Source organism: Orcinus orca, chromosome 18 (assembly GCF_937001465.1).
Source record: "Orcinus orca chromosome 18, mOrcOrc1.1, whole genome shotgun sequence".
NCBI classification, from domain to species: Eukaryota; Metazoa; Chordata; class Mammalia; order Artiodactyla; family Delphinidae; genus Orcinus; species Orcinus orca.
The window spans coordinates 13,940,946-13,963,050 of NC_064576.1; the positions used below are offsets into that span (position 1 = coordinate 13,940,946).

At 36.0% G+C, this 22,105-nt stretch overlaps 1 protein-coding gene across 2 annotated transcripts in view; it reads left to right on the forward strand.

Annotated features, from left to right (window-relative positions):
* UGGT2 (UDP-glucose glycoprotein glucosyltransferase 2) overlaps positions 1–22,105 on the forward strand; it is a 173,411-nt gene that overhangs the window by 129,976 nt on the left and 21,330 nt on the right. For both annotated transcript variants that reach the window (XM_049701168.1, XM_004273651.4), the window contains 6 exons: positions 2,032–2,190; positions 2,540–2,625; positions 12,079–12,163; positions 17,290–17,372; positions 19,801–19,899; positions 20,991–21,075. In XM_049701168.1, the coding sequence (XP_049557125.1) occupies positions 2,032–2,190; positions 2,540–2,625; positions 12,079–12,163; positions 17,290–17,372; positions 19,801–19,899; positions 20,991–21,075 (597 nt within the window). The remainder of the gene's footprint in view (positions 1–2,031; positions 2,191–2,539; positions 2,626–12,078; positions 12,164–17,289; positions 17,373–19,800; positions 19,900–20,990; positions 21,076–22,105) is intronic.

Consider the following 22,105-nt stretch of genomic DNA (forward strand, 5'->3'; position numbering starts at 1 on the left):
TCAAACTTATACTTTTATTAAAGGAGGAAGCTAAATTCTTAACTATTCAGTCACAGAACAATACAATAAACACTTCTATTTAGAAATACTAATATGCACCAAAGTTATATTGGAAAGATATTAAATTCATGTCTCATGTCAATAGTTAATATTTAGAACAGATAAATAAAAATATAAAGGAGATGTAAACATCAAAAAAGATCACTAGCTTTCCTATTCTTGCTAAAAATAAACCTTGATAATAGGAACTAATTTAACTGAAATCACCTTTATGAAATTATTATAAAACTTTAAATATTCACAAAATTTTAAATACTCACTAGAAAGTACTCTTTGAAAAATGAATTTGCTATTTTTAGTGTTGTGGTTTGAATAAGTCAACACAATTGATGTCTGTTATACAAATATATAAGGAAGAGAAATTTTCACATTAATGTATTATAAATGAAGATATTATTTAGTCACAAACTGATTGAGTGTATTTGAACTCTGCCCTGATATCTAATTCATAATTTAAAATAGTTAAGCTTTACTTCATAATCCCTCTGGGGTAGTTTCCTTGTCTGTAAAGTGAAGGAGTTAAGCTGGATGATCTCTAGGATTTCTCATATTCGGAGACTATCCCATAGAAATCTTTCTATCCAAAATGCTGTAAGGATTGTGGATACAGGTTAATGAAGTATATGAAGTTCATCATTAGAGTAGTAATAACTCAACAACTAATTCAGAGCTCAACTAAAGTCATTGAAACAAATGCTATTTTCAAACAAGTTACTTATTTCATGTTCTTAAAAACAGTAAAATTATAAGAACAGGGCTCAAGAAAGAAATACTGTACACAAGTGCTGTAATTATTTCTGTAGTAATTATAGTCAAAGAAAAACAACTATACAGTACAGAATATTTTCAAATACTCTGTATGCTAAACATCATTAAAAGTAGTATCAAAAACCTCGTAGTGTGAAATAAAATTAGAGGTAGATAGCATCATTGTCTTATCTGCTCAACAAAATTTGCCAGACTATATAAAAATCACTTACCATTTGATTTATTTTTATGTTTGGTTATGTTTTTCATGTGATGTAGAGAAAAAACTTGCTCCCTAAAATATTTATTATAACATTTGCAATAGAGTAAAATCTGGAAACATTTGGAATGTCCAGCCATTTAAAAGGATGTTTTAAAAAGAGGACATGGGGCTTCCCTGTTGGCACAGTGGTTGAGAGTCTGCCTGCCGATGCAGGGGACGCGGGTTCGTGCCCCGGTCCGGGAAGATCCCACATGCTGCGGAGCGGCTAGGCCCGTGAGCCATGGCCGCTGAGCCTGCGCGTCCGGAGCCTGTGCTCCGCAACGGTAGAGGCAACAGCAGTGAGAGGCCCGTGTACCGCAAAAATAAAAAAAATTTTAAAAATAAATAAATAAAGGACTTGTTCTTAGAAAACTATATTTAATGAAAAAGGTTATACTTTCCTAGAAAAAAATTATGGAGCAAAAGTAGAAATCAGTGCATTGATGTGTATATGAATGTTTAGTCTGTCGGTAGCTTCTATTTTTTCCCTTTTACACTTTCTTATATTTGCTAAATTTTCTTTAATGAGCATATGTTTTTTTGAGTGCAAAACAATTCACCGTTAATTGTTTTTAATTGCAAGAAAGGTGATAATGATGACAAGTTGGCCTTCTTGCCAGGTCTGAAGCAGGAGATCTAGGGCACAGCCAACGAAGCAGATTCTTTGAGTGCTACAACTTACCGAGCCGCCCATCCATTCTCACATCTCTCCTGCTTGCGATTTTGGTGCATGTATCATGATGTTGGAGTAGAGCTGATGTCATGGGAAAGGAAGAAAATTCATCATGAGCTTCAGTGTTCAAGAAATTGATTCAGCTATTAGGTTCACTTGTCTAAAAGAAAGACTTGAGGTTGCCCCCAAAAATATATTGGCTAATATTAAAATAATCACATATATTTATTACAAAATTTATATTATGAGAATTACTAACACCAAAAACAATGACATATTTCCTCCGTAGATTGAGAAAACTGTCACAGCAGAATATGAACTAGAATATCTACTGCTCGAAGGACATTGCTTTGACATAATCACAGAAGAACCTCCTTGGGGTCTGCAGTTTACACTGGGCACAAAAAATAAACCTGTTGTCGTTGATACAATAGTGATGGCCAATCTTGTAAGTATTATACGTACTCAATGGATGATACTTAATTAGATGTTTTGGTGAAATCCTCCAAGTTTTCCTAATAATATGAAATAATTTGTATCCTACTGTTACTGAACAGCTCCCAGAAAAAAATCCTTGAATAAGGTAATTAAATAAAGCGAACATGAAGAGAGTCATACTTTCAGAATGTGCTTTTAAGGTTATTGCAGAGTCTTCTTCCTTGGAATTCATTTATAGAAATCATTCGTTCCACAGTTAGTAAACACTTATCTTGGAGTATTCATGAATAATCTTTCTTGAACAATTGGACCTCATTTTCATTCATATAACTATGATCATGTTTTTCTCATCTTAAAAGGGATATTTTCAATTAAAAGCAAACCCAGGTGCTTGGATACTGAAATTACGCCAAGGAAAATCTGAAGACATCTATCAAATAGTTGGGTGAGTTATATAAACCACTTTCAAATTTTTATATATAAATAAGTTTTTAGTGTGATATGACCAAGATCATCAAAACAACTAAAACACTCACAAATACCATTAGTATAAAACAAAAACTTCTTATGAAACTGTGACATTTGTTCCTGTCATTGTTTTATTTCAAAATATAAAAGGTATGACTGAAGTATACATCTTGTTCTTTACTCCATCTCCTAATTTTCTATAGACTTTTCCATGTGTTAACATAATGAACATATTTATCTTTTAATGACTATATAGTATGTGTAGCATCTTATATAGCAAAGCCATTATCTGTGAGTTATGTTCAGTTTTTCATTTTTATAAATAAGAATTGGTTTCTTTCATAGTAAATTTCCTACTCATTAATGAGTCTAGTATACAGCAGGGATCATCAAACTTTTTCTATTAGGAGCCAATAGTAAATATTTCATGTTTGAGGGCACATATGATTTTTGTCAATATTTTCTTTTTCAACAACCATGTTAGAATGTAAAAATCATTTTTAGCACAGGGGCCATACAAAAATAAGCCACCAACTTGTTATTGCTCACCAGCCATCGTTTGCCAGCACCTGGTAAACTCTTTTTTGTTCCCCTTAATATCTGTAGTGTTCATTTATTTCAATAAGTATTTATTGGGCACCTATGATTATAACAAGCAGTGTGCTTAACAAAGGTAATATATGGGCAGGGGTTACTGTACCTTTTTTTTTTTTTTTTTACTGTACCTTTTTTCAATGCTTTTTTCCCCTTTTCCTTATAGTGCCTAGAACATAGTGTCATTCAACAAACATGCTTAATAATTTAAGCATACAAAGCTGGGAATGCTGAATTCTTCTTTTTAAATCTTTTTTTTTTATTGAATGAAAGATTCTTTAAATTCTGTAGTGCTTTACAATTTTCAAAAGTTTCACACACACTATTTCATGTAATCCCATAATAACCCTTTTCTTCCCTATCCCTATAGTGCCCCCCTTTCCCTCTCCCCACTGGTAACCACTAGTTTGTTCTCTCTCTATATTTGTCAGTCTGCTTTTTTTAAATATTATTCACTAGTTTATTGTATTTTTTAGATGCCATATATAAGTGATATCATACAATATTTGTCTTTCTCTGACTACTTCACTTAGCATAATGCTCTCCAAGTCCGTCCATGTGCCTGCAAATGGCAAAATTTTATTTGTTTTTAAAGGCTGAATAGTATATGTGTGTGTGTGTGTGTGTGTGTGTATATATACACACACACACACACACACACAACACAGCTTCTTTATCCATGCATCTGTTGATGGACACTCAGGTTGCTTCCATGTCTTGGCAATTATAAACAATGCTGCTGTGAACACTGGGGTGCCAGGACTGGAATTGCTGGATCATATGGTAATTCTATTTTTCGTTTTCTGAGAAACCTCCATACTGTTTTCCACAGTTGGCTGCACCAATTTACTTTCCCCCCAACAGTGTAGGAGGGTTCCTTTTTCTCCACATCCTTGCCAACATTTGTTATTTGTGTTCTTTTTGATGATTGCCATTCTGACAGGTGTGAGGTGATATCTTGTTGTGGTTTTGATTTGCATTTCCCTGGTGACAAGCGATGTTGAGCATCTTTTCATGTGCCTGTTGGCCATCTGCATTTCCTCTTTAGGAAATGTCTATTTACTTCCTCTGCCCATTTTTTAATCGGGTTGTTTGTTTATTTGATGCTGAGTTGTATGAGCTGTTTATATATGTAGATTATTAACCCCTTATTGGTCATATCATTTGCAAGTGTTTTCTCCCATTCAGTAGGTTGTCTTGGTTTTGTTTTTTTTTGTTTTTTTTTTTTAACATCTTTATTGGGGTATAATTGCTTTACAATGGTGTGTTAGTTTCTGCTTTATAACAAAGTGAATCAGTTATACATATACATATGTTCCCATATCTCTTCCCTCTTGCGTCTCCCTCCCTCCCACCTTCCCTATCCCACCCCTCCAGGCTGTCACAAAGCACCGAGCCAATATCCCTGTGCCATGCGGCTGCTTCCCACTAGCTATCTACTTTACTACGTTTGTTAGTGTGTGTATGTCCATGACTCTCTCTCGCCCTGTCACAGCTCACCCTTCCCCCTCCCCATAACCTCAAGTCCGTTCTCTAGGAGGTCTGCGTCTTTATTCCTGCCTTACCCCTAGGTTCTTCATGACATTTTTTTTTCTTAAATTCCATATATATGTGTTAGCATACGGTATTTGTCTTTTTCTTTCTGACTTACTTCACTGTGTATGACAGACTCTAGGTCTATCCACCTCATTACAAATAGCTCAATTTCGTTTCTTTTTATGGCTGAGTAATATTCCATTGTATATATGTGCCACATCTTCTTTATCCATTCATCCGATGATGGGCACTTAGGTTGTTTCCATCTCCGGGCTATTGTAAATAGAGCTGCAGTGAACATTTTGGTACATGACTCTTTTTGAATTTCGGTTTTCTCAGGGTATATGCCCAGTAGTGGGATTGCTGGGTCATATGGTAGTTCTATTTGTAGTTTTTTAAGGAACCTCCATACTGTTCTCCATAGTGGCTGAACCAATTCACATTCCCACCAGCAGTGCAAGAGTGTTCCCTTTTCTCCACACTCTCTCCAGCATTTATTGTTTCTAGATTTTTTGATGATGGCCATTCTGACTGGTGTGAGATGATATCTCATTGTAGTTTTGATTTGCATTTCTCTAATGATTAATGATGTTGAGCATTCTTTCATGTGTTTGTTGGCAGTCTGTATATCTTCTTTGGAGAAATGTCTATTTAGGTCTTCTGCCCATTTTTGGGTTGGGTTGTTTGTTTTTTTGTTATTGAGCTGCATGAGCTGCTTGTAAATTTTGGAGATTAATCCTTTGTCGGTTGCTTCATTTGCAAATATTTTCTCCCATTCTGAGGGTTGTCTTTTGGTCTTGTTTATGGTTTCCTTTGCTGTGCAAAAGCTTTGAAGTTTCATTAGGTCCCATTTGTTTATTTTTGTTTTTATTTCCATTACTCTAGGAGGTGGGTCAGAAAGGATCTTGCTGTGATTTATGTCATAGAGTGTTCTGCCTATGTTTTCCTCTAAGAGTTTGATAGTTTCTGGCCTTATATTTAGGTCTTTAATCCATTTTGAGGTTATTTTTATATATGGTATTAGAGAATGTTCTAACTTCATTCCTTTACAAGTAGCTGTGCAGTTTTCCCAGCACCACTTATTGAAGAGACTGTCTTTTCTTCATTGTATACTTTTGCCACCCTTGTTATAGATTAAGTGACCATAAGTGTGTGGATTTATTTCTGGAGTCTCTGTTCCGTTGATCTGTGTGTCTGTTTTTGTGCTAGTACCATACTGTTTTGATTACTGTAACTTCGTAGTATAGTCTGAAGTCAGGGAGCATGGGGAATGCTTAATTCTGTGATAGGGTGAAGGGTAGGGGGAAGTCAGTATTGACATTAGAAATGAGATAATACCTCAAGAGAGTTTTGAAGAATTATGGGAACTTACTGCTAGTCATACGACAGCCAGAACATTCCAGGAAGAGGGTGGAGGTACAGATCTCTCATCTAAAACTCTTAGGGCCATATGTGTTTTAGAATATAGCATTTTCCAAATTTTAGAAAGTTAGTATAGTACACATATCATATATTATGATGTATTGAGCAGGATCTAAGAAAGCACTTCATTAAATATCATTTCTGTCACAAACGTGTGAAATTCACACTAAAGGAATATATAATGACTGTAAAAGAAAACAAAAAGACAAGACACAGGTGGAGAAAATATTTGCAAAGCATTATTCAACAAAGAATTATATAAAGAACTATCAAAATTCAACAATAAGAAAACTTGATAAAAAATGTGCAAAAAACTTGAGCAGACCCTTCACCAAAGAAGATACATGGATGTCAAATAAGCACGTAAAAAAGATGTTCAACATTGTTAGTTATAAGGAAAATGCACCTTAAAACCAAAGTGAGATACTGCCACACATCTATTAGAATGTGTAACATTAAAAAGACTGACACTAACAAGTGCTGATGAAAATATGGAGCAACAGGAACTATCATACACTATCATTAGGAATGTAGAATAGTACAGCCACTTTGGTACAGTTTAGCAGGTCCATAAAAATTTAAATACACACTTACCATATGATCCAGGCATTTCACTCATAGGTATTTACCCAACATAAAAGGACATATATGTTCATACAAAGACTTGTACATTAATGTTTATAGCAGCTTTATTTGTAATTGCGAGACACTGGAAAGAACCCAAATGCTAACAAGTGAAGGAATTATCAAAATGTGGTATATCCATCCAATGGAATACTACCCAGCAATATAGAGGAATCAACTATTGATACATGCAGTGACATAGGTGAATCTCAAAATAATTAATGCGGAGTAAAAGAAGTGAGGCAAAAGAAAAAAAGAGAGTCTATACTGTATGATTCCTTTTATAAGTTGTAAAACGGTAGGTAATTAAGACAAACTATGGCGACGGAAGTCAGATCACTTGTTGCTTGGAGATGGAGGGCAGCTGGGGTGGGGAAGGGTCAGGTAAGCAGGCAAAGTGTTGGAGATAAACAGGTGAATAAAACACAGTTCCTACCCTTCCACAATTCATCCCAGTAGGAAAGACAGTTAAGGAAATGAATGACAGTAAAACGTTTTAAGTGCTACAAAAGAGTGCTGTGGTGGTACAGAAAATAAGCAAAATACACTGTTGACTTTCATATTGACTCTTCTTATAAAAATCATGGTTTCAAAGGATAAATTTGCTTCGTCTTCTTTCGTCTTTGCAAACTGTACTGCCAAGAACTCTGTGTTTCTAAATCTGCCACTATTGTTTCACTGTTGTTTTTTGCAAACAATTAGGTAAGCTGTGATTCAAATTCCTTCTCTGCCACCAACTCTCTGTATGAGTTTGCAAAAGTTTCTGAAGTCTTTATTTCCTCATAACAAGAGGGGATAATCCTACCTATCTTGTGGGGTCTTGGTAAGGACTACATGAGATTAGTGTCTCATGTCCTGAGTAAATGTCCATTTCCTCCTCACTTACTCTTTCTTTCTTCTTTACAGTTACATATATTATTGTATATGTATATTGTATAATACATATGCAATATGTATTATATATAATATGCATAGTATATATTATGTAAAACAGTTACTATATTAGGTTCTATTTTATCTTCTTTACCATTATTTGTTATTATACACAGCCTATAAATGGATGGTTTAGGGAGAAAATAGCCCCTGATTTTGTGTTTAAGTACCACTAACAAATTAGTGCAAAACTGATTTTTCTCATTCACAGTTACCCAACTCTTGGTGATGGAAGGAATTTCAAATTTGTTTATGTTCCTTATAAATGATAATATCATAAATTTCTCTCAGTCATAATTTACTTAACTCCAAATACGATTAATATGTCACTAGATAGCCAGAGTGGAAAAAACATAAATGATGCTACTCTTTGATTTTTTTGAAATTAAAGTTTCAGTAATGAAAAACAGGTCAATATGAAATATGACATAAATGGAAATTCTATTTATCCCAATTTATGATTTAGTTCTAATTGATATTACATTTATATTTAAGCAAAGTATTCTTGAAATATGCTGAAAAGCTAAGCTAAAGTAATATTGACATGAGTTTCTAAGTTCAGATTTTAAAACCATGACTATATAGTTTGATATTTTTAAATTTGCCTTTTTGTTTATGAGGCATAATCCTCACATATGTACTTTTTATGTCTATCCATGTTTTTGTAATCTTTAACTGCAAATCATCTACCCATACTCTGTGTTGACTATTATTTACCTTGAATTCAAAAATACTCAATAAAATTATTCTCTCCTAGAAAATTTTTGTAGCTCTACTAAAATCAGACAAATGCTTCTCAGATTTTCCTAATTACAGAGAATAGCAGATGCTTTACATATACATATATATTTTTATATATGCCTTCAACATGCTAAATTATTTTGCTAGTCTTTTTCACTTGAAATCTTCAGGAAAACAGATTACCTAATTCGTAGTTATTTTCCACCTTTGAAACTGATCTGCTTCTCCTGCGCTTTATATAGAAGGCAAGAGAGGTTTCAGAGCTCTGCCCACTGGCCCTGGCGGTGGTTATAGCTCACTCTTTGTGAAGCCCTTCTGTGAGCTCTTAGAAGGTCTCTAATTGCTGCACCTCACTCTCGTTTGATTCCCTGGTCCCAGTTGGTGCATCTCTATTCCAGGTGGCTTCTCTAGCATCTTCCTCGGTCTCTGGGCATCCTGGGCTATACCCACAGCGTCTTTCTGCCGAGGTCTCCTCATATCTCCAGGTTGCTGTTTTGGCAGGACGCATGACTACCCCATGATAACAAAACCAAACCTCTCCTACTTGGCTACTTCTGATCCATGAGAAGTACTTACACATCACTTGCCTAGCAAACTCTAGGAGTGCAGGCTGGTCTCAAAGGCAGTAAGAGTGGTAATAGGTCAGTCCTCAAATATCAGTCCATGGTCCATTTTAACTTTCCCAGACAAGAGCCAAATGCAGTCCTCTGTGTCTCACAACTTCAGGAAAGTACATTGCAAAGTGCTTTCCCCTTAAAGCATCTGCCTTACTGAGTTTAGGATTAGAAGGTAATGCTCCCCACACTTCCCCAGGGGGCGTGTAGAGGTGCACACTCACAGCCTGGCAACAGCTTTCTCCAGAGACGCTCTTCAGCCTTCATCTCACTCCTTTCCTCCTTTCAAGTGCCTCAGTTGAAGCATTTTAGTATCTTTTTAGTACCCCACCCCCCAAACTTTTAGTTCTTTACCATCACATTGCCATTAGTTAAATATAAGCTTGACCAAATTCACTATTGATCATAGGTTTTATATGTTTCTTTCATCTTTCACATTCATTTTTGGTTTGGGTGGCTGACTTTCCATATCAGAGACGGAGTTAACACAGGGAAATGGATTCTTGATTGGACCAGGAAGGATTGGAAGAGCTAGCTCTCCAGGAGAGCTGGCTCCCAGGACCAGCCCAGGAACTCACCAGCCAGAAAGAACTGCTACCTCTCCCATGATCAGAAGAGTGAGAAAGCATGAAGCTGCCCCACCAACACGTCAACTCCCTGTCAGTCCCCAGAGAGCTGAGTTTGCACACTGGAACCCTGGCATAGACAACCTCTAGGTCTCCATGACGTCGCTTGCCCAAAGAAAACAGGCATCACTGCATTGACCCTCCCTTACTTGTAAATTCCAAATCACATGCACATGTATCTGTTTAGTAGAATCTAATTATTAACCAGAACCATAGCTGTAAAAGAATCTACAAACAAAAAAGAGTTTTTAGCTTTCTAACCTCTGCAGTATATGCTAAAAGGTGGAATGGATATTGCCTGCCATATCACGATATGCACCAGGTTTCTACAAATATTTTCTATAGAAACTTTAGGGGTATACTCTTGATTTTAAAGGCCTGAAAATGTTTCTGCCTTTCTTTGGCTTATTTTCTAAGTCCTGATAATAGTACTGATTATAATTCTCCTCAGAATGCTTGAAACAAGACTTCGTCATCATATTCTGCCATCCAGTGTTTTGGATTCGAAATGAGAGGCATGATTAACTTTTCCTTTACAAAAAATTAAATGATATTTAGAGTTAGAGTTCCAGGGCAAATATGTATGCGTCCTTTTTTGTAAAGTAATACTTCCTGATGTGTAATGAATCCTTTCGTTTTGAAGTAAATGGCTTTTACTGAGAAATGCTCTCTCACGTCTCTTATTGAGAATATAAATGATTTGAGTGCTCCTTTTTCCCCCTGTATTAACTCCTTATCAGTGAAGCCCGTGTCCTCTGACTTCTTGGCTTCTTCCCTTCATTTCAGTGGCTGACTGTCTTCATGTATCCAGTGGTTTTAGTTGCTTAGTGTTACTTACACAGGTGTAACAGTGCAGTCGTGAAGAGCCAGACTACTAGGGCTTAGTCTGGATCTAGGATAATTACTGTACCTTCCTCAGAGGATGGGTGTGTGGATTACATGAGTTAATATCTATAAAGTGCTTAAAATAGTGCCCGAAGTAGAACAAGAATCGTCATCACTACCCCCTCTACCATGTGGGACGGAGGAAGTTGCTTTAGATCTTGTACGGGCCTAACTGCAGTGTTGTGCTGCCTCTGTTCCGGTCTCAGTGGATGGTGGATCCGACGGCTGAAGTTGCTGATGTCCTTGAGCAACATTTGGGACTGGAAGCTCTTGCACGTTTTTAAGAGATTTGACGCTTCTACTACATAAGTTGGAATACTTTCTTTTTCCCAGTGGTAAATGTTGGCAGGGGCTGTGCCTCGTGCTGCGGGTCAGGCACCTCACCTGAGGAACTGCGAGTGAGAGTCAGAGACGTGTTAGTCGGCATAGCCCTAGAATCCCCAGGTTTTTATTTTAGAAAAATTTTCAAGCGTATGTTATATCTGACTGAATGCAAAGTATCTACTAATTTGACATGTGATTGCTTTCCCTCTTTGAAAAAATTCAGTTTTATGGTAAATGCTTTTTACAGTAGCATTTTTCAGTTCATAGTGAAAATAGTATCAAAAAACTTTTGAGCAAAGCTGTCATGTTTGATTTATTTATGCAGTGTTGAAAATTAGACTATGAACTACATAATGTGTAATATAAAATAGATCCAAGTGATGCAGATGGACATGACAGACACATTTTCAGTCTTTTAAGTTTAATGATATACTTCAAATTTTGGCATTTGAAAATGGCTAGTAAATAATGAAAAGTAGTTGTATGGTGTAGATTTCCTTTGATTATGCTATATAAACAACTTATTTTAAAGTCTAGAAAATGTTTCATATTTTAATTATCATTACAATATATGAAAGATCTGACTTTTGTGATAATTTTAGTATACAGTAATAAAGATAAGCTATGATCTGCGCTTTCTGAGTGACTAGGTGATATCAAATTTAGTGAGGTATTTTTGTACGATCTTAATTTGTATTAAGTTAAAATTGGATAATTTTGAAAACTGTAGTGTATTGCAGCATATCTTTTTTTTTTTTTTTTTTTTTTTTTTGCGGTACGCGGGCCTCTCACTGTTGTGGCCTCTCCCATTGTGGAGCACAGGCTCCGGACACACAGGCTCAGCGGCCATGGCTCACGGGCCTAGCCGCTCCGCGGCATGTGGGATCCTCCCGGACCGGGGCACGAACCCGTGTCCCCTGCATCGGCAGACGGACTCTCAACCACTGCGCCACCAGGGAAGCCCGGCAGCATATTTTAATTGACTATAGAAATAGCAGATATGACATATACACAAATGATATTATACTTATGTCTATTGCAAAATGAATTTATTCTGTTATTTTTACCATCATAATTGTATGTCTTTTCTTAAATTGATTATAGATATTTACATGTTTTTTCTGCTTCTAGGCATGAAGAAACTGACTCTCAACCAGACCTAGGAGATGTCATTGTTGTGCTAAACAGCTTCAAAAGCAAAATACTGGAAGTACAAGTGTGTGAGGCCAAAGCTCTTTACAGGCTCTGTTCTTAGTATTAAGAATTCTTTTTTTGTCCTTAATTAATTAATTTTTATTTTACTACTGATTTCACAGTTTTAGTACCTAAAATCTCATATTGGAACTCTGGCAGTGAAAGGAAGAAGAGGATTAAATCATGAAGGGAAAGCAGAGAGCTTAAAGATAGAAGAGAAGAAACGATTTTTTTTTTAAGTTATGATGTGTCTACTGTATCTACTATATTTGTAACCAAATTATGTTATAAATTAGGCTTCAGAGATGAGATCAGGAATGCAGGTTGAAAAGTTACCCCTTTCAACAGGAAAAAAAAAAAAAGTGATGTTTCGAAGACCAGAAAAGTTTTTAATGATGGCAGGTTTAGTTCTTTTGGACAAACTCACCTACTTAAAATCAGTAAAAATGCTGGGCGAAATGTTTTTTAAAAATTTTAAAAGCACTGAGGAGCTGACAAGAATGATAATAAGGAAATACAAAACCAAAATTAACTGGAAAATGAGAGCCTAGTGAAGTAAGCAGGCACCGAAGCTTCTCTTATCCCAGGAAAGCTGTTGTTGCCCTGAAACATTTGTTCGTCCTGGCGCACTTGAACTATCGTTTTGATTTAATTTGCAAGGTGATGGGGACAGAAATTAAAACCCTAGACCCACATAAAGTGGGTAATCTATTAGAAGACCCTCTCTGCAATAAGCTGGCTATAGCTTCAGGGTAAGGATGAACCATAGTAAAGTATACCACGCAGTCTTTTAGCTCAAATGGGTATCACCTAAGAAATCAAAGGAACCCTGAGCCTTGAATTTGCACTAAAATGGCTCCAGATTAATAAGGTTTTACAGGCATCTGACAGAAACATCCAGATATCTCTGGAATAAGACTACTATATCCAAATAAACAAGGAAAACCAACAGAAATGGCAAATAACAGAGAGCAGATGCACAAACACTCCATATGTTAGAATTATTGACACAGACACTGAAACAACTATGCCTAAAGTGTTTAAAGAAGTAAAAGACAGGCTTGAAAACAATTGCAGGGAATAAAAAACTATAAAAAGTGCATATCTGATTTTTTTTTAAAGTAAAACTTCTAAAACTGAACAATACAATGACCAAAGAATTCAGTGGGTGGCTTTAACAAGGCCTCAGGAGAGAACTAGTGAGTTGGAAGATAGACCAAAAGACGTATCCCAAATGCAACTGACCTTATAAAAGAGGAAACTACAGCAGAGAGTATATAAAAGGCATAGAGAATAGAGTGAGAAATCTAAGATACCAGGATTGCATTTAAACATGGCTCTGCCACTCATTAGCTGTGTGACCTTGGACAGATTACTTAACCTCTTTCTATCTCATTTTCCTTATCCATAATAGGAGTTAATGATGAAACCCTCCTTATAGGTCTACTATAAGGATAAGATAATTTAGCTTTATGAAGTACTTTATGAGTGTTTAAAAATAAAATCCATTTAAATGGAGTTCCAGAAGGTGACGAAAGACAGAATGAGGTACAGGTATTATTTGAAGCAATAATAGCTGAGAATTTTCATGAGTGATGAAAGGTACTAATTTGCATATTCAGGAAGTCGAGTGATTCCCAAGCAAGATAATGAAAAGGAAATCTACACCTAGACTCTTGTTAATAAAACTGCAGAAAACAAAAGACAAAGAGAAATCTTGAGAGTAACCAGAAGAAAAAAGAAAAATTACCTTCAAAGAACTGTAGTTAGCCTGACAGTTGGTTTCTCAGCAGTAATAATGGAAGCCAGAAGATAATGAATGATATCTAAAAGCACTGACAGAAAAAAGGAATGTCAACCTCATATAATTCACCCTGAAAAGTATTTTTCAAGAAAAAACATAAGGTATTTTCAGACAATTAAAAAACTGGATTTGCCACCAGTATGCTCACACTAAAGGAAATTCTAAATGGTGTACTTCAGGCAGAAAAAGAATTATCTCAGATGGAAGATCTGAGTTTGCAAAAAGAATGAAGAGAAAAGAAAATGGCAACTCTGCGGATGAATCTGTGAACAGTGAATATATAAAACAACAGTTATGTCTTAGGATCTTAAAAATCAATTAAAAAATAACAATAGCATTTAAGGCATTATATAAATAAGGGTGTGTATAATAACATATAAGGTTCTTACATTGACCAGGACAAGGATTATGATTACTTTTAGACTTAAGGGCAAATCTGAATGCTGTACATTTCTAAGATAACCACTAAAAGAATAGAAACAAGGCATAATGTCATAGTGAAGAGGAAAATGGAATGAAGCAAATTAATATAAATGGACTAAGAAACAAGAAACAAAGCAGAATACATGCGCCATTGAAGAAGCACAAAATAGTAAGTTAGAATTTAACCCAATTACATTAAACGTAAATGGACTACATATTCCAGTCCAAAGACTAAGATTGTCAGACAGGATTTTTTTTTAAATCCCACTCTATGTTTGCAAGAAGGAACACCTAATATATAACAATACAGTTTCAAGGTAAAGATTAAAATAAAAGTGTGGCAAAAGTATACTAGGCCAATACTAACCTAAACAAAGCTTGTATGGCTATACTAATATCAGAGGTATTAAAACAACATTATTAAAGGTAAAGAAGGTTACTTTATATGTGTATATAAGGCAGAAATAGAATTACCAAGAGAAACTGGCAATTCTCTATAATACTGGGATATTTTTAACATACGTCTCTCAGTACTTGATATAACAGGCAGACCAAAAACTCATTAGAGATGGAGATTTGAGCAGTGTGATTATAAATCTTGACCTAATAGATGTATATAGAACACAATAGCCAATAACACCAAATGAACAATCTTTCAGACACAGACATTAATAAAAATTAGCTTTACGTTTAGTTGAAAAGCAAGTTTCAACAGATTTCAGAAGAATGAACTCAAACAGAGTATGTTCTCTGTCTACAGTGCAGTAGAAATTAATATGCAAAGATAACTAGAAAACACCCATTTTGCCAGAATCTCTGTGATCTAGTAATGGTAGGCTACCAGAACTCAAGCCTTACATACTGCAGAGATTCTAAACCACCAAATCATCAAAATTGACCTTGCATCCCACATCATAACCTGTTTCTTATCACCTCTGCTCTTTTTCCTGTGATCAGTTATACATGTTTATACTCATCTTTGATACTGTTTTTCCTCTACTGGCTTTGGCTTCCTTTCTCAGGAAGAGAAACTTATACTGTGTCCTTCCAGATGAAAAATCCCACAAACTCAGACCAGCTGCTTAAGTTACTAACTCATCCCAAGCCTTTTAGGACCAGCATTCCAGCTAGTTTTATCCTAGCCCTACAAACAGGAGAGAAAAATATTATTTCTGCTGGGAGACTGGGGATGTCTTATCGTTGAGGAATTTTGATCATTGAAAAATTATTTTCTTTTTCTTGAGCTGGTTTTTTTTTCACTGTCTATATTGGCTCTAATTTTACCTGTTGGTCCCTGGTATAGAGGAGGTCTGACTCTTTCACCAAAGCCACCAAATCTTTGAGGGTGATAATCATGCCTTACCTGAAGCAAACGTTCTACAGCCTAACCTTACCTAGGTGCTTCGGTTGTTTTTTAGTAACAGTTTTATCTGCTCACCTTCCATCTCTCAAAATTATACAAAAGGACAGGAAAAAGGGAGGAGAAAAGATACGCAAGATAAAGGTTCAGCCCATGAACTCCAGTAGCCACTAATAGGAATTCCAGGAAGGAAGAACAGAAAATGGAGGAAGGAAAGTATCCCACAGATAGAGGAATATAAACACATCCATGTCAAGGGGTCCACAAATGAGTGAAAAATGGCCCACACGAGATCCTAAAAACTACCAAGGAGAAGAGGCTGGTCACTGCAATAGAACGACACACTAGCATCAGATGTTTCATTTTCAAGACAACAAAACAGAGATTTCAGTGTTTTGAGGAAAATTACTTTGAATCTAGGATTCTTCAGGCAAATATTCTCTGAAGGGTGAAGATTTAGAAAAATTATCTTTCACACCCCTTCTTGAAGGTGTTTGCCAGCACGATGAAGATGAAGCAGAAGAAAGAGGAAAATAGGTATTGTAAGAAATGGTGAAATCAGTGTGAAAACCAATGCAAAGAAAGCTCGAAAGAGGCAGTTAATTGTTAAGCCCCAAGAAAAATGTCTTCAAGAAGACAGGAATTCCAGACAGTTAAGTAACAAGAATAACAAACTGGAAAATATTAGGTACATGGTAAAGGAGAAGTATATCTCACCACAAGAAAAAATAAACACAATAAAATTCCAAGAAAAATACACTTCTGTATTGGTGAAATGTGAGAAAACAGAATCCATGGGAAGCTGGAGGAGTGTCCTAGGAGGGTGTGGTGGTCACATCATCGTAACTATGTGGAGGAAATGTAACTGTAGTAGCCTTTCAGCTCTTCAGTGCGTTGTGTTTACAGTGTCACAATAAGCACTTTTTACTGATTTTCAAGTTGTAGAATAAACATGGCATAGTGCAAAAGATAGTTATGTTTACCAAGCTAAATGTAAATATTATCCATACTTACAATGCTAAAGTAAAGTTTTAGCTAATATAAGTTGGGAGGCAGAGGGAAAAGGTAGAGATATTAGTGTCCTTATAACAGGCCATGCAAGGGAAACTTGAATTTGTTGGAATAAAAAATACAGATTTAAGCCTTATTTAAAGTTACAAAAATACTCAGTAGAAGAACTAATGACATAGTATTATCAAAACCTCCAGACAGAGGGGAAGGGAAGGGTGATATAAGTAAGCTGTTCATCTTTTGTTACAAAGAATGAATAATGCCTAAACTCTATGAATCAGATATACAGTAGATAACATCCACGGTTGACAATTCAGTAAATACGAGTATAAGCACATTATTTAGCAGTATGGAGGTAGCCACTAAAAACAAGAGGCTGAACTGATAGTTGAAATCAGATTGTGTCTATAATATACTAAGATCTTTCTTGGCTTCATTTACTACAACTATCTTAGATTTACAAGGGTCATCTTGTCTATATATTTCTAACCATGCAGCATAATATTTAAATCTACAAAATTCTAAAGTTTTTCTTTACCATGCTATCTAGGTACAAAAAAAGCCAGACAGAATTCAGGAAGATATCCTTTCTGATAAAGATGAAAAAAAAGGAGTGTGGGATTCCATTAAAAGGTGATTACTAATTAATATTTTAACTATAGACCCATCAGGAGTCTAGTTTGTGGAAGCCCTGCAGACGGTAAATATTTAAGTCAAGCACAGATCTTCTCTAGAAAGGATAAGACACATACATAAATGTTACTGATGTAAGACAGGAAACTGGAGCTATAAGACAACTGAACATAAAGGGCTGTTCAAACCAGGGAAGGGAAAGTCTATATCCAGTTAGGAGGAACCTCAGAAAAGACTCTGGAGGAGTGTGTGGCTAAGATACGTTCTAAAGGATGGACAGGAGACAGAGTGAAGGTACCTGGTTACGTGAAGTCAAAAAGATTGGGTGTGTTTCTCAAGGAACAGGAAGTAGCCCAGGTTAGCTGGGATGTTGAATGTAAGGGGGAATCTTTCAGTTAGGTTGGGACCTATATTAGTTAATCAAAAAAGGAATATTTTGGCTCACATATCTAAAGAGTCCAGGAGTAGAACTGACTTTGGGCATTCAGGTGATGTAGTCCAGAAACTCTTTCTCCAACGCCTAGTTCTATTATCTGTGCTTCCTTCATTTTCAGACAAACTTTTACAAGAAAGAGCTTGCCATCTATCTCCCATGGGAAGAAATTGCCTCTTTCCAGATAGTTACCAGCACACGTTCCAAGTCTGACTCGTTGGCCCAGCTGTTGCCTTGTATACCAGACTGAACTGATCCCTGTGACTTACTGACTAATCTTGGGTCGTGTGGCTACCTCTAGAGCCAGCAAGAAGGCCCATCCTGCCTAAACCTCGTAGAATGAAAGTAGAGGAGGAATAGCTGCTCACCCACCCACCTGCCCACAATACCAAGTTACTGTGACTAGAAGTGTAAAGGGCGTTAGGTGGGCAAACACAGAAGCGGGCTGCTGTGATCCACATTGTAGACAACTCGGAAAGTCCATTTTAGAGATTTGAATTTAATTTGAATTATGATAGAGGACTATTGATCATTTTTATCAAAGATAAGAAATAGAAGCTTCAGGCCAAGTAGCTTCAGCAGCCTAAGCGGAAGCACTCCCGTCATTTTGGATGTTGCCCAGGTCAGGCCTCTTTTTCTATAGTTGAGTCCTTGTTTGATAGGAAGAATCGTCTTACTGTCCCAGTATGTGCATTGAACTGGTTACTGACCAAGAAAGGCTCGAACTCACTACTTTGAGAGGACTTCAGAGCAGGTTCGTTTGACAGGGGATAATGTAACAGGATCTGGGCATTTTAAAGAGTATCTGTTCATGAGCTTCCATTAAAACCAAAGGTAGAGACAAGAAGGAGTAAAGATAACTGTTAGCCTACGGCTTAGCCACTTATTACACAGCGAGGATACAAAACAAATGCTGCTTTGTTAGAAAGAGAGAGGGTAAGTTTGGGGGATGGAAACTCCTCCAGATGCATAAGTATGTTACAGTGTTTTCACTTCTTTATCTTAGTTTTAATCTTAACTTCAAGTGATTTTTTTTTTTTTTCCTCCCTGAATCAACTGTGTATTTTTCTTATTTGGGGGATTACAATGAGAAAACATTGCAAGAATACATCTGCCATAACAATTCTTATTTGGCAAAATATATTCCATGTCAATTGTGAATTGTTTAGTTTTCTAAAATCAGTCATTTTAAATATCTGTGCCTATAAAAATGAGATTTCTAATTAAATAAACATTTTCAATAGGAAAAAGAAGAAACGATACACTATGAATACCCCAAATAAGATTCAGTCACTTTTATGTATGAGGTGGGGCATATCAAAGGCTGGTCTGGGTCCAGAAAGGGGTGACAGTGACAGCTGGGCCCAGATGAGGCTGTGGCGATGTAAACCACATCGTGAATGGACGTGGCTCCCCAGTGCTGTCTTATCCCTCCTGGAGACACGCCCAAGGCACAGAGGTCCCCGCAGCCTGTGGGGAGGCTGTCCCTGGCTGGAGGAGCTCTAAGCTGTGGGTGCCTCTTATAGCATCTTGTCCTGGGAAGGCACATCCACAGCACTCAGGGGCCTCCCCTGTTAGCACAGACGGAAGCTCTGGTGTGCCACTGTTAACACTTGCACATTCTGTTTCTTCGCTCACGATTGGCCTTCCTAAAGCCTCAGTATGTTGCATATAGCCATAGAATGCCACAGTTCATCCTCTGCTCTTAAAACAACTTTTGTAACTCACAAAGATTCAAAGGTATTACCCATTAACCTAGAGAAAATAGAATTGTATTCTATGTTGTCCAATTTTAAAAAATCATAAAACTTCAAGTTACATTGTCACATGTTTAAATAATTCATAATTTTTAGGATAAGTACTTGTTTACAGTGTAATAACCATTCAGTTTGAAAAGCCTTCCTATTTTTATTTCTTATCAAATTTAATATTTAGGTATGTAAAGTTTGCAGTTGTGTATTAAGAAAATGACAGTCACTTCTTTTTCATTCAAAGTTTCACAAGGAGCCTGCATAAAAAAGAAGACAATAAGGAAACAGACGTTCTAAACATTTTTTCAGTTGCTTCTGGCCATTTATATGAACGCTTTTTAAGGTAGGTATATTTTTTTATTTAATGTTTTGAAAAGTAATACATTTACATGGTCCAAAAAGAATTTTTAAAGTTTAAAAAAATAAAAGAAATTACAGTGGAAAAAGAAAAATCTCCCACCTCTGTTTCCTTGATACCCAGTTCCCTTTCCCACAGGAAACCAATGTTATTAGTTTCATAGCCTGCCAAATATATGTATAGACAAGCCCAAATATGTATTTTTGCTTTTTTTAACTCCCTTTTCCCAAATAGTAACAAAGTACATAGTGCTTTTGCACCTTGCCTTTTTTATTTTTTTTTTACCTAAAATTATGAGGGAAGTATATTTTCTAAATACAGTGAAATTCCATGTGTTTGATTTGAAATATTGTTATTCTTTAAGGTTAGAAAATGGACATATTTTGTAGTAAGATGTGTGAGAAAAAAAAAGAATATATAGTAAATTTTCCTTTCCTGGTGAAGAAATACCATGTTTTATAAAAAGGGGGAGGAGTCTGAGAGAAGGAAAGCAATATTTATAAACTACCAAGGGCTATTTTTTAACTGCTTCTATAGAAGGATCACAGAGAACGCCTCAAAAATGTTTGAATATGTGTTGATATTTTAAGATGTACTTCAGATACATCTGTATCTTCTCCAATCAGAGGTCTAGGATAGCAAAACAAGTGGCCTGTCCAGTGACTTTATCAAAATACGACATGTTGTTCAGCCCTTCAAGGTTTACACACCTGCTATTAGTGACACAGTAACAGAGCCCAGATTAGACGCTAGTTTAACTAAACAAGACTGTTTCAGACTAGCTTCTTTCTCTTGTCAGCTGGACCAAACAAAAAGCAATCAATTTAGTCTATACCAAGTATATATATATATACACACACATACTTACGTATATACAATATATGTGTGTATATACATATATTCTTATACGTTACATACTTGCTGAGCAGCCATAATATTTGAAGATACGTCACTATTTCTCCATAATTCATAGTGAAAACTATCAACTAATATCTTTAAATATTTAAAAGCCTTAAGAGAAGTAGGATGAAGCCCTATTAATGTTAATTTATTGAGTTTATTGTTGTTTTATGCAGAATTATGATGCTTTCTGTTTTACGGAACACCAAAACACCAGTGAAGTTCTGGTTTCTTAAAAATTATCTCTCACCAACATTTAAAGTAAGTACATTAATTTTTTTAATAGAATAGTTAATATTTCAGAAGTAAATTCTTTATATCATTGTAAGTTCACATAACATTTCTCTTTTCAGAATGAGTCTTTTGAAATGTATATTTACTCAAATTACTATATGTAATCAATTTAAAACCTCGATAATCAGTATTTTTTAATCTAGTTTAAGAAAAATTCTGTGCAGCTTTTATTTAAAGAAGTGATTAAAAACACAGCAGAAGATGGTTTATGTTTAAGTAAACTCAAAATCAGGATTAGTGGGTTTTCATAACAATAAGTAAATAAAAGTTGGCAATGAAAAATATGTACAGATTGTTAATTAAAAGAATTAGATTCTGTCATATTTTGACAAAGAAAGGCAGGAACAGTAGAAAATATGAAAACTGCACCACAGAGAATAGTTTGATAGGACCAAGAAGAGTGGGGCTCTGGTATCACATGCGGTGCATCGGTTGGTGTGGCAATGTGGGCACTACAGGTAGTGTCTCCAGCAATTTGTATTTAGAAGTTTTTCGACGGCCAACATCTGTTACCCTTTACTCAGCCCTACACTCTTGCCACAGAGTGTACCCCGTTTCTTCCTATTAATCAGATTCCAGGCAAGTTAGCAGTTCAGAGAAATTTTCTTTCTAGACCAAAACCAGCTGTGAAAGCAGAAATAAAAACAGGCAACCATGCTTTTATTCCTTGGCGTTGCCAGGCACATTGCTAAGTACTTTACCTACATTATTCAGTTGCTCTTCATAAAGTCCTATTCCCAGAAAACCACGACTCAGAAGTTACATAACTGGCCCGCACAGTTGGGAGGTATCCAGGACCACTCTTAAGAAGGACACACAGAACTCAGAAAAGCAATTATACTCACAGTTACAGTTGATTACAGCAAAAGGATAAAGATTAAAATCAGCAAAGCAAAGAGGTGCATTGGGCAGAATCCAGGGGACACCAGACCGAGCTTCCAGTTGTCCTTTCCCAGTGGAGTTATGTGGACAGAGCTTATACCTCCCAGCAAAACTG